This window comes from Astyanax mexicanus, chromosome 11 (genome assembly GCF_023375975.1).
Source record: "Astyanax mexicanus isolate ESR-SI-001 chromosome 11, AstMex3_surface, whole genome shotgun sequence".
Lineage (NCBI taxonomy): Eukaryota > Metazoa > Chordata > Actinopteri > Characiformes > Acestrorhamphidae > Astyanax > Astyanax mexicanus.
In genome coordinates, this window is record NC_064418.1 from 47,518,797 (window position 1) to 47,531,243 (window position 12,447).

The 12,447-nt window shown below is 36.0% G+C and overlaps 2 protein-coding genes across 3 annotated transcripts in view; one reads left to right on the top strand and one right to left on the bottom strand.

Annotated features, from left to right (window-relative positions):
• Window positions 1-12,447, bottom strand: part of LOC107197194 (heat shock 70 kDa protein 12A-like) — an 83,520-nt gene that overhangs the window by 7,701 nt on the left and 63,372 nt on the right. The gene's annotated exons all lie outside the window — the stretch shown is intronic.
• Window positions 4,982-12,447, top strand: part of glb1l (galactosidase, beta 1-like) — a 131,447-nt gene continuing 123,981 nt past the window's right edge. Inside the window, exons 1-4 of one of the 2 annotated variants that reach the window (XM_022663644.2) lie at window positions 4,982-5,284; window positions 5,387-5,611; window positions 5,737-5,911; window positions 6,468-7,556. In XM_022663644.2, the coding sequence (XP_022519365.2) occupies window positions 5,009-5,284; window positions 5,387-5,611; window positions 5,737-5,911; window positions 6,468-7,501 (1,710 nt within the window). In that variant the 5' untranslated portion in view covers window positions 4,982-5,008 and the 3' untranslated portion in view covers window positions 7,502-7,556. Of the gene's footprint in view, window positions 5,285-5,386; window positions 5,612-5,736; window positions 5,912-6,467; window positions 7,557-12,447 lie in introns of those variants that run through there. The other variant, XM_049484710.1, reaches the window with a different exon arrangement.

A 12,447-nucleotide genomic window follows, 5' to 3' on the forward strand; every position in this document is an offset into this window, starting at 1 on the left:
ACAGAGAGACTATAGAGAACATCATCTCCCCCTACTGTCCTCACCGTGTTCTACAGAGAGACTATAGAGAACATCATCTCCCCCTACTGTCCTCACCGTGTTCTACAGAGAGACTATAGAGAACATCATCTTCCCCTCCTGTCCTCACCATGTTCTACAGAGAGACTATAGAGAACATCATCTCCCCCTACTGTCCTCACCGTGTTCTACAGAGAGACTATAGAGAACATCATCTCCCCCTACTGTCCTCACCGTGTTCTACAGAGAGACTATAGAGAACATCATCTCCCCTACTGTCCTCACCATGTTCTACAGAGAGACTATAGAGAACATCATCTTCCCCTACTGTCCTCACCGTGTTCTACAGAGAGACTATAGAGAACATCATCTCCCCCTACTGTCCTCACCGTGTTCTACAGAGAGACTATAGAGAACATCATCTCCCCTACTGTCCTCACCATGTTCTACAGAGAGACTATAGAGAACATCATCTTCCCCTACTGTCCTCACCGTGTTCTACAGAGAGACTATAGAGAACATCATCTCCCCCTACTGTCCTCACCATGTTCTACAGAGAGACTATAGAGAACATCATCTCCCCCTCCTGTCCTCACCGTGTTCTACAGAGAGACTATAGAGAACATCATCTCCCCTACTGTCCTCACCGTGTTCTACAGAGAGACTATAGAGAACATCATCTCCCCCTACTGTCCTCACCGTGTTCTACAGAGAGACTATAGAGAACATCATCTCCCCTACTGTCCTCACCATGTTCTACAGAGAGACTATAGAGAACATCATCTCCCCTACTGTCCTCACCGTGTTCTACAGAGAGACTATAGAGAACATCATCTCCCCCTACTGTCCTCACCGTGTTCTACAGAGAGACTATAGAGAACATCATCTCCCCCTACTGTCCTCACCGTGTTCTACAGAGAGACTATAGAGAACATCATCTTCCCCTACTGTCCTCACCATGTAATTGTTCATATAATTTATTTCTTTAATACTGTTTTTACTGTTTAATTGAGGTTTTGCTTTTCACATGTTTGTTTTTTTTAAGTACAAAACAAAGAATATATAAAATATATTTATTTTATATAGAAAATAGCATATTTTATATAAAACCTTGTCCACTTTTACATTGTTAGAATTAGATTGTTTAAAGGAACACTACGTAGGATTTTCTTGATTATTGAACTTTTTAAAGAAGTGAAATTGAGGTGCCGGAGCTCCTCTGAGCTCAAACCAGACTCTGTAAGTTTTCCTAGGCGGTTGCGGAAAACGCTTGCGAGAACTGCGCCATTGGAGTTCGTTCATTCTTTACAGACGCTAACTAATAGTGATGGACACAGCAGCTTTTTTAGATGAACTGAATCATTAAAATCTTTTCACTAAAAAGATTCATTCCAAGGATTTGTTCATTCGAATAAATCTTTTGCGAATGACACAATACTACTAACTAACATACAGACATTATGGCAGAAGCTGGAAAGAGACCGAAGATGTCTGTAAAAGCCAGAAAGCGAGAAAGAGAGACTAATCGGCCTAGAGACCGGACAAGAATAAATATAGGAATCTCTTTCACTCGTTGGTGTGAGCTAAGAGATGCTAAACAGCTGAAAACAGATGCCGAGCTGTCCAGCTTCTTGATTGACAAGTAAGTAATACCCATAGACTGTGTATAGCTGGACAGAGCATTGTCTCTCAGAAGTGAAGCCAAACATTTCATGCTAAAACGGAACTGATGATGCAGTTCAGATTGGTTGTAAATCTATTCTTATGCTTTTACTTTATGATGGAAAAAGTAGCTTATATTCAGGTGAAGTGGTAGAGATTGATTTCTGTAATTGAAAAGATGTGGTCAAATTATTATTAATTATTATTATTATAAAATAATAATAATAATAATAATAATAATAATAATAATAATAATAATAATAATAAAATAAAATAATAATTTTTGTCATTTGTTACATGATTGACTTTAAAACCAGCCTGGCTCCTAGTGGAACATACACATTACATGCTAATGCCAATACCTCACAATGCTTTGATCTTACTGCTGCTGTAACACTGTACATTTCCCCACTCTGGGACTTCTAAAGGATTACCTTTTCTAAATAAAAAATGACTAATCAAATCTGAAAGCTGGATGTACATTCCTACTAGTGTTGGAAAATAAAGCCAAAATAAAGTGTATGTGTACACATCTGTCCAGCCATATCATAACTATCTCGGTTATCTAGTAATAACAGTCTACTGTACATATGTAAAATATATATATGTATATGGTTATAAACAGGTCTTTATCTAACGTATCTCCATTCACAACAATCATAACTTTGTACACAGATGGTCCACTATACAGGTGTAAATTATAAATATGTAGCCTTTATGCTTAAAAACAGATCTTTATCTAACGCTTTCCCATTCACTCTCCTCTTCCACTTGTAAACAGATGCAGGAGGAAGTTTGTGCCAGGAGACGGAGGGGGTTTACCACAGTGCTGTGAACGTTTATTAAACTCTGCAACTGTAGGGGGAGCCCACGAGCACAAAATCTCAGTCTAATCCATTAAAACCAGTGCAACAGTTTGTGAAATCCTACCCTGATCACTTGCTCCGCCTTCATCCTGAGATCTTTTGCAGACATTCCTGATCCTCCTTTCTTTAATTTGGGCACAAGGTTTGCCCAATCGTTTATTCTTAATTTCTCGTACATGATTTTCAGTTCAGATTCTCTGCAGGGGTTTGTGATGTCTTCAGATAAAACTCCACTGCTTCCTAAAGTCAGGTCCACCAGTTTCCCCATTCTTATAAGAGTAAAAACAAGTTGTCTGAAAGCTGTTAAATAATAATTGATGTAACATTTATATGTAAATGAGGTGAGCAATGCCATACTTTTTTTTGAAGTCATGAAATTCTTTTCGTGTGTTCTGAAGTTCCTCTCTGCGAAAATGGTATAAATATGCATTAGTTCATTATTTTTGGATTGCTTCAGCATTTTTAGATTTATTTTCCTGTTGTGAAGCAGAGGAACTTGTTCTAAATGAAATAAAAGCAAAGGAACTTGTGAAACTGATTTAACCAACGGTTTCTAAGTGTATTTTAACTTTTATAACGTGCACAGATATGCTAGTATTTACAATTAACAATAAAATACAAAAATCAACGTTTCCCCATTTATGTTAAATTCAAATTTGCTCGATATTAGTGCTACAACATCCTTAGCAGTTATTGGGAAATGTATAAGTCATTTATATGTCTTGACCTAAGTAAATGAATAAAAAAACAATCCTTAAGCCCCTGTCCTACCGAAGCACACTTTCCTCATTCCACAATTGTCCCATTAATTTTCCAATGACCCCCATACAGAAAGTTTTTAAAAATGTTGTTCTTAGTTCATACAATTACTATTTTACTACATACTGACTGTTTACCTATTAAATACTTTTAAATGATTATAAAATAAAGTGCTATATATATCGTTGTCCTAACCCCCTTAGCTTTAATTACACTCCCCTCCTGCTCCTGTATCTCTGCCCTGTAATGTTCACTCTCTCACTCACTCACTTTTTTATCACTGTCACACTACTGCTCACCCTTCTGTTGGGAACAGAATGTCTTTTTATAAGATTATAGTCTTATAAAATTATGTTATTATTATGTGTTATGTGTCTAGAGCTGCCTTGAACATTTCTGTTATGATTACCTACAAAATGTCTCTCATTCTTGTAGACATCATTTTCTTACCTCAGAGCATCAATTTCTTTTTTTTTTTCTGAAATCTCCTCTTCAGATTTTGAACTGACAAAGACAAAAACAATTATATTAACCATACTTGTGTTGGATACGGATTGAATCTATCGTTACAGTGAACATGCACACACAAGTGCCTTTGCTGAAGAAATAAAGTCAATAATAAACAGTTTCAAATATTTCAAAGTATCTGCAGTTGCAAAGACCATCAAAAATGTTATGATGAAACTGGCACTCATCAGGACCTCCCCAGGAAAGGAAGAGCAAAAGTTTCCTCTGTTGTACAGGATAAGTTTATCAGAGTTACCGGTCTCAGAAACCACAAGTTAACAGCTCCCCAGATAAGAGCACCTTAATGCTTCACAGAGTATTTAGGTTTGTTTAACACTGTTTTTAAGTTACTACATGATTCCTTATGAGTTCCTTCATAGTCTAAGTCACGTCACTATTCATTTACATTGTAGGTAAAACATTAAAAAACTAAAATAAAACAAAAACTTTTGACTGGAACCGTTCATGTTTCCAGAAATGTACTTATATTAGCTAAAATATTAGCTAAACTAAATAAATGACTGAATAAAATAAATAGAAAGAAAGATTCTGTCACCATGACAAAGTGTGATTGTATGGTTAAAATGTCTGTCAAATGCCCAAATTATCCTAGAAATAATGTCAGTCACTTTTTATTATTAATTAGAAATGAACACCTGAAGCCACTGCTAATGTTTTTGTCTGTTTAAAAGACTTATCAGTAAAGCAGTCATTACCTTTCAGTGTAGATGTGTTGTCCATGTGCCATGCTCACATGAAAATGAGAAAACAGTCTAGTAAATTAAATACTCAACCACAATTAGTTCAGAAATTTACACTGGTCATAGTTGATACAGTATAGTGTTCACATATGATTAAACCAGATAAAAATAAATACTGTATATATTTGTTTCTTAATTATTATTTTTTTTACTATAAATTACATTATTTTAAATATCAACAGAATTTACACACAGACTAGTTGATATACCGAACAGTGAATCTTAAAGCCTTACCTTCAAGAAGTTGAAAGAGAAGTTGAATTTAGTGAAGAAACAAGGAAACTCATCACCTTTTATACCCTAGACACACCCAGTTTATCTGTGGGCTGGACTGGGAGAAGTGAAATTAAACTCTGATCCTATAAAGACGTGGCTGTTTCTTTCTCCTCACTCTTGACTCCAGATCACCCAGATTGTTTCTAGTCTGCAGCAGAAATGTCTGACTCGGTTTTCATTGCTGTAGATTTTGGCACAGCGTTCTCTGGATACTGCTTTAAGATTGCAGTGTCAGAACAGGTTCGGCAGCCGAAATGGGGTAAAGAATACGGTCTTGAAACCCCCAAAACTCCTACCTGCATTTTATTTGATGAAAATGAAAAGTTCTTAGAGTTCGGTTATGATGCTGTAATGACTTACAACAGGCACACCAAGAAAGACGAGGCAAAGAAGCTCTACCTCTTTGACAACTTCAAAATGGAGCTTTATGGAAAGGTATGATCTTTTTAGGAATATTTTGTTGTTTCAAATTTAAAAGTAAATGAGCTCAACAGTTTATTCATTTGTGTGACTAATTTGCACAAATTTATTTTTCAGGAGCTGCACAGAGACATTACGCTAACTGCCAAAAATGGGAAACAAATGAAAGCTATGAAAATATTCTCTGAGAGCCTGAGGTTCATGAAAGATCACGCTTTGGAGATTATTGGAGAGCACACCTCTGGAGTGAAGTACTCAGCTTCTGATGCTACGTGGATTTTGACAGTTCCAGCCATTTGGAGCGCAGCAGCTAAACAGTTCATGAGAGAAGCAGCTACAGAGGTGAGATGATCCATCAAATAAATTAAAATGTATTTTTACACTTTCTCACTTAAAATATTAATATTTTACACTAATTGTGACTGTGGAGAATCATACCCATTTTAACACCTGAAACACACTTGTAGGCGGGTCTGGTGACGGAATCTGAGCCTGATAGACTGACCGTAGCTCTGGAACCTGAAGCTGCATCTGTGTGGTGCAGACAGCTACCGAGTGAAGGTTTTATGGAAGGAGATCTTAGAGGATCAGAGAAAATAAAAGAAGTTACAGGAACCCAGTACATGGTGGTGGACTGTGGAGGTATGTTCAATCTTTGAAGCCTTGCTATCCCTTTGCTACTGAAACACAATTAATTTTCCTCTGTAGAATTTAAAGTGTTATTAATATAATGAGAGACTGTAACTCTGCCTCAGTGTCTATAACAATACATTATTATTATATATTAACCCTAATGATATTCCAATGATTGTATGAAGTACATGAAGTCTATTTAGGGGAGATCCTTCTACAGACATTGAACTATTCTACTCAGTGGATCACGAGTCTTCCAATGCTATCTATAATCTATTAGCATGATGTATCCTTATTAGACAGGATAGTGTAAAGGTATGAAATTTTACCTTAAAGTTACTCAAAGTGAGCTGTTTCACCATAGCAATTACGAACTACACATTTTCTGTCACACTATTCAGTTTATTTATACTGTGATTTAGAGCACTACAATTTAAATGAATTGACTTCACATGGCCCTATTTTAGCCATCTTTAGGCAAACTGTCTAAAGAGCACCACAGAGCTTGATTTAGGGATTTCTAGAAGCCTCTGACATTTCAAATGTTTCTGACTCTTTTTTTTAGGTGGAACCATCGACATCACAGTGCATGAGGTGGTGGAGGGGGGTTGTCTGAAGGAGCTGCACAGGGTGTCTGGAAGTGACATGGGTGGTCAGACAGTGGACAAGAACTTCAAGACGTTCCTCAGAGAGCTGTTCTCTGAAGAAGTATTTGATGAGTTTGAGGAGAATCACCCCAGTGAACTGCAGAGGTTAATGTATGAGTTTTCCATCTGTAAACGCTGTAAAGGAAATGTGTTTGTGCAGTGTCCAATTAATTTAAAAGAGATAGCCACTAGATATAAGGTTATAGAAAACTACTTTGATGGAAACAATGATGCCGCCTGGGACGAGGGACAAATCCTACTGTCAGGAGAAAAGCTGAAATCCCTACATGATGACAGTCTCAGAAGCATAGAGAGTCTGATTACAGACATACTGAAAAAACCCAACCTGAACATCGATTACATCTTCTTAGTTGGAGGCTTTGCTCTGAGTGCGTATGTGAACAGCTTAGTCAGAGAGAAGTTCGGGGGGAGGTGTAAGGTGGTCTGTCCTGCTGATGCTCAGATGGCTGTTCTGAGAGGAGCCGTTACATTTGGGATGATTCCAAATGTTGTGCTCTCACGAATCAGTCGGTTCACTTATGGAATTGGAATCGCACACTTATTTGATGAGACCAAACACAAGGGCAAGCGCAAATATGTGACAAAGGAAGGAAAGGTGTTCTGTGATGTTTGCTTTCACTGTTTGGTAAAGAAGGACGAATCTGTCCTCTTTGATGAAGTCAGAGAGTACGTCTTCTCTCCAGCTGAGAGAGACCAAAGAGCAGCGTGCTTCCGCTTTTACTACACTGAGAGCAAAACCCCTGAGTTCACAGATGAACCAGGAATGACAAAGATTGGGTCTTTAACCGTCTCAATGCCGGTGATCGAAGAGGGCAGTTCTCGTTCAGTAAAACTTAAAATCAAGTTTGGTTTCACTGAGATGCAGGCGACTGCCACAGATGTTGATTCTGGTGAGACCAGTTCAGTCAAACTGGACTTCTTGTCAAAATGATGTGCTACATCCAGAAATATACTCACTGACCTGCTGATACACATCAGCTTATTTAAAGAAATAAAAAAATAGTTAGACCAGTGCTCACCGTGTTTTATGTAAAATCTCAAACTGGGAGTGTTATACAAATGTATAAACTGGTAGAGGGATTCATCCATTTTAATACAAGGATTTAAATGAATGTTTTCTTAAATTACTCGATGACTAGACCATATCTAGTTAATAATGTTTTTCCATCACCAAAAGGTGATGGAAATATATGGAAATAACAAATATATTACTCAGCATCTGTAAATACAGCACAAAAACACAAAATATACCATTGTGCTGTATTTACAGATGCTGTGTAATATATTTGTTTCCAGGATTGTGCAATAAAGCAAAACATCATAATATATGCAAGAAATATTGTGTTTGATAATTCATAAAAATAAATGTGTGATATTTTATTATGCATAATATGTGTATGAACACAAATTTCAGAGACAATCGTGAAACTAAACTGTTAAGGTAAAACAGCAGTATCAAATGAACTCAACTTTCATCACTAGTTACATCATTACATCAAAATAAAGTTACAATAATTCCTCTTTATTTTATAATTCAGCTATGTTATTAATGATACATTACAGGTACAGGCACTGCTCAGCACATCTTTACTTACAGTACAAATATACAGAATAACATTATGGCCATATGATCAATTATTTTATCAGTCCACTCTTTTTCAGTTTAAGGAACTTTGTACTCTACGGTGGCCCTGAAGGGCAAACCACATTAAAAAATGGCAAGAAAATAAAAAAGAGATGCACTTAAATAAAAGGAGCGATTAAAAATAAAAAAAGCACACAAACAAAAAAAAAGCAGGAATAAATAAAAACGGACAAAGTTAAAAAAAAAAGATGAGCAATAAAATAAAAACAGAAACACTTTTATAAAAAAAATGAGCAATAATATAAAAAAACGTACAAACTTTTATAAAAAGATGAGCAATAATATAAAAAAAAACTGACACAGTTAGAAAAAAAGATGAGCAATAGTATAAGGAACAATAAAATAAAAAAGAGAAGTGAATTAATATAAAAGGAAGCACACAAATAAATAGAAGCAATAACTGCACATGTTATGCCCCTGAGAGAGGGGATAGTAGAAAATACCAAATTTAATGAACACAGGACACACTGATGAGTGTTCAAAGCAGCATAACTTTAGTATGATGTTAATAATAGAAACATGTTTTATGATACTGGTTTCATTACATTATAACTCCTTAGAACATAAATGAACAGCTAATTTAACACACATTTGGCCATAAGAACAAAATAACACATTCCATGACTATGGAACTATAATCAGTGTGACTAACACAAATACAGTTCATTTTTAATATGATGTATACTATAATGTACTGTTTTGTGAATGCATACTACACAAGTTTTTCCACACAGACCCATTTTGCACTTCTCATATCTCTTCTCATTTTAGCTTCATATCAGTCATGTATTTATTTGATAACCCAGACCAGCAATTTAACAAAACACATTAAAACAGATTAACATATTTATCTATATATATTTTTTTACCCATACTCTGTCATAAAAATGTAATCAGCACAACTACTTGTAAATGTAAAGTAAAGAAAATGCTAAAGAAACCTCTCATTTACTAAGGATGTGGCTCTGTGAAACTATAGCCACTAATTAGCCTATTTTTCTCAAGAGCACTCTGCTAGCTAGCATTAGCTAAGCTTAGTAGCCTACTTAGCTAACAAAAAAAAATAAAATGGCCATAGCTAATTACATGTAGAGTAAAATCAGTACGTTTACAGTCAAATCACAATTAAACATCATTTCATACAAAATATACCCTTAACCTGAGCATGTGACTGCACAGCCTTAAACAATAGGCAGCCTACTGTTAGCACTCTGCTAACGGGCAGAGCTAACTCCATGTGCTTCAGAAATCTCAGCTAAAGTCAATAAAATCACTAGTAAGCAACAAAAACACAACATTTCATAAACACAGATATTCATTTAAATAATATGCTTCTCAACTGATTTGTACCTGAGAGAGGGGATAGTAGAAAATACCAAATTTAATGAACACAGGACACACTGATGAGTATTCAAAGCAGCATAACTTTAGTATGATGCAATCTCAGCATGTGCTCTCTGTTCCCCTCACTCAGTCCAAACTAGACACGCCCCTAGCACAGGCTCAACCAACTGGTGTACACAGTAATAACCCAATAACTTGAAATACAGTGACTGGTAATAATATCAAAACAACACAGAACTCTTTTCCTTTTTCTCTATATATTTTCTTTTCTTTTTTTTTTATATATATTTTTTTCTCCTTTTTTTCAGTATATCACACACAGAGGGTGGTGCAGTTTCTCCCAGAGAACACTTCATCTTTTTGCAAAGACGGTGGTGCTGTTTCTCCCAGAAAAAGCACCATCTAAATCCTGAAACTAGCAGCAGAAAAATAAAAGAGAGTGCTGAAAAACAAAAAAGAGTGCAAGCTAAATGCTAAAGCTAACACGCACAGGATTATGGGATCTTGAGTTCGCAAACCCACAGGAAACATGCCCTGCGTGAGAAATCACTGTTATTGGGATTTTACTGCTCATGTAAGTATAATTCACAGTTAGGCAGCTGGGTTAGCTCACCTAACTAAGTAATTTATACAGATTTACCACAGCTCACACGGTTAGCAGGGGTTTAATGTGTGTAATTATATTATGAGAACTATGTGCTTAAATACGACAAGAAGCTAACAATTCCACCTTAAACAACACAGCAGTAACGGGAACTGCTTTATCATTTAAGGTGGAATTGATAATCAGTATAAACTTATTTCAGACTGGTAAACTCGCAGTGGGTGTGTTTGTATTGGTTTTAGTGGGATTATGAGGAGTAGAGAGTATTAATATTACTGTAGTTCTGAAATATCAGTGACATTAGAGCTGAGAAACTCTTTGGTGCCACCTTACAACTTTTTTTGCAGAATCTGCGCTCGTGCTGGAACCACCGTGTTTATTAAATGTAAGAGAGGTGGAGGCAGTGACCGGAGTCAAGCTATCCGCGCTTCGGAAATTCCCAGTCAAGTCATCCACGCTTTAAATTTAGATGCGCGTATACGCGCAATGTTGCGGTAAACAGACGCGACACAGTCCATCCTAGACTATTACCTCTGCAAATTTGGACAAATTTCACTGTATTGTTTATTTTATATTAATAAAAAAAATATGAATGTTTAAAATTACATTTCTCATAATTTTCCCATAATGCCAAAACTGGTCCATGACCATTTGAAAGAGTACAACATAGGCTATCACCTCTGCAAGTTTGGGCAAATTTCACTGTATTGTTTATTTTATATTAATTTTGTTTATTTTTATTCATGCTTAAAATTAAATTTCTCATGATTTTCCCATAATGCCAAAACAGGTCCACTACCATTTGAAAGAGTCTGTCCTAGGCTGTGACTCCTGCAAGTTTGGGCAAATTTTACTGTATTGTTTTTTGTTTTATATTATTTTTAACTTTTATTATTCATGCTTAAAATTAAAATTTCTCATGATTTTCCCATAATGCCAAAACACGTCCACTACCATTTGAAAGAGTCTGTCCTAGGCTGTGACTCCTGCAAGTTTGGGCAAATTTTACTGTATTGTTTATTTTATAGTAATTTTCCCTTTTTATTTCATACTTACAATGAAATTTCTCATGATTTTCCCATAATGCCAAAACAGGTCCACTGCCATTTGAAAGAGTCTGTCATGGGCTATGACTCCTGCTAATTTGGGCAAATGTCACTGTATTGTTTATTTTGTATTAATTTATTTGTTTAAATCCATGCTTTCAATGAAAATTCTCATGATTTTCCCATAATGCCAAAACAAATAAAACAAAAAGTACAACAAAGTCTAAGTGTCAAAGTTCTCCTTTTCCTTGTGGTCTTGTTCCACCATTAAACTGCTCAGCATGTTTCTAAACAGTCTAGTCTAGAAATCACCTGTTAAAGACACCTGTGCTAGAAACAGGGGGTGTGAGTTTAAAACCATCGCCATAAATCCAATACCTCAAGTGCAAACCTGCAAAAATAGCTGATAGCCTGAGGAACTGATAGGACTGCCTCACAGTGGCCCTGTGATGGCTTATTGGAGAATGAATTTACATCTGATACTAGCAAGTAATAAAAATAAACAAAACAGTGAAATTTGCCCAAAACTTGCAGAGGTAGCCTAGGACAGACTCTTTCAAATGGTAGTGGACCTGTTTTGGCATTATGGGAAAATCATGAAAATTTTAATTTTAAGCATTAATTAAGAAAAATCTAAAATTATTATAAAATAAACGATACAGTGAAATTTGCCCAAACTTGCAGGAGTCATAGCATAGGATGCACTCTTTCAAATGGCAGTGGACCTGTTTTGGCATTATGGGAAAATCATGAGTGTTAAGTGTTACAGTTTAGTGGGGGAGGTGGACTCAAATGCAGAGTTATTTTATTTATATATTTTATTTAATTTATTTGCTTATTTATTAGTCTTATTATTTATTGGTAATATTATGTTTGACATCTCAGATGTGTCTGTGCAGTCGGTTTGATGTATCTGTGATAGCATGCTTGAACCGGGGTTTGAACTCCCAACCTTTGGAACTCCAGACAGGTGTGCTACCACTGCACTACTGAGAAAGTGTGCAGTGGATTTGGATGAGGGCCTTAAATGTGGCAGTGAAGAAAAAGGGCGGGAAAATCAAACAAAGGATCTGCTGCCACATGGCATGGCGCAAACAAAGGAAATGAAATCCAACTAAGAATCTTTTTGAAAATCAAAACTTCAAAATAAACTGAGATCTTTTCTCTCTCTTTTTGCGGCTTCTTTTAAGATCTCTCTCTTTTTTGTGAGCCTTATTTTGAGATGTTTCCTTTTTTTT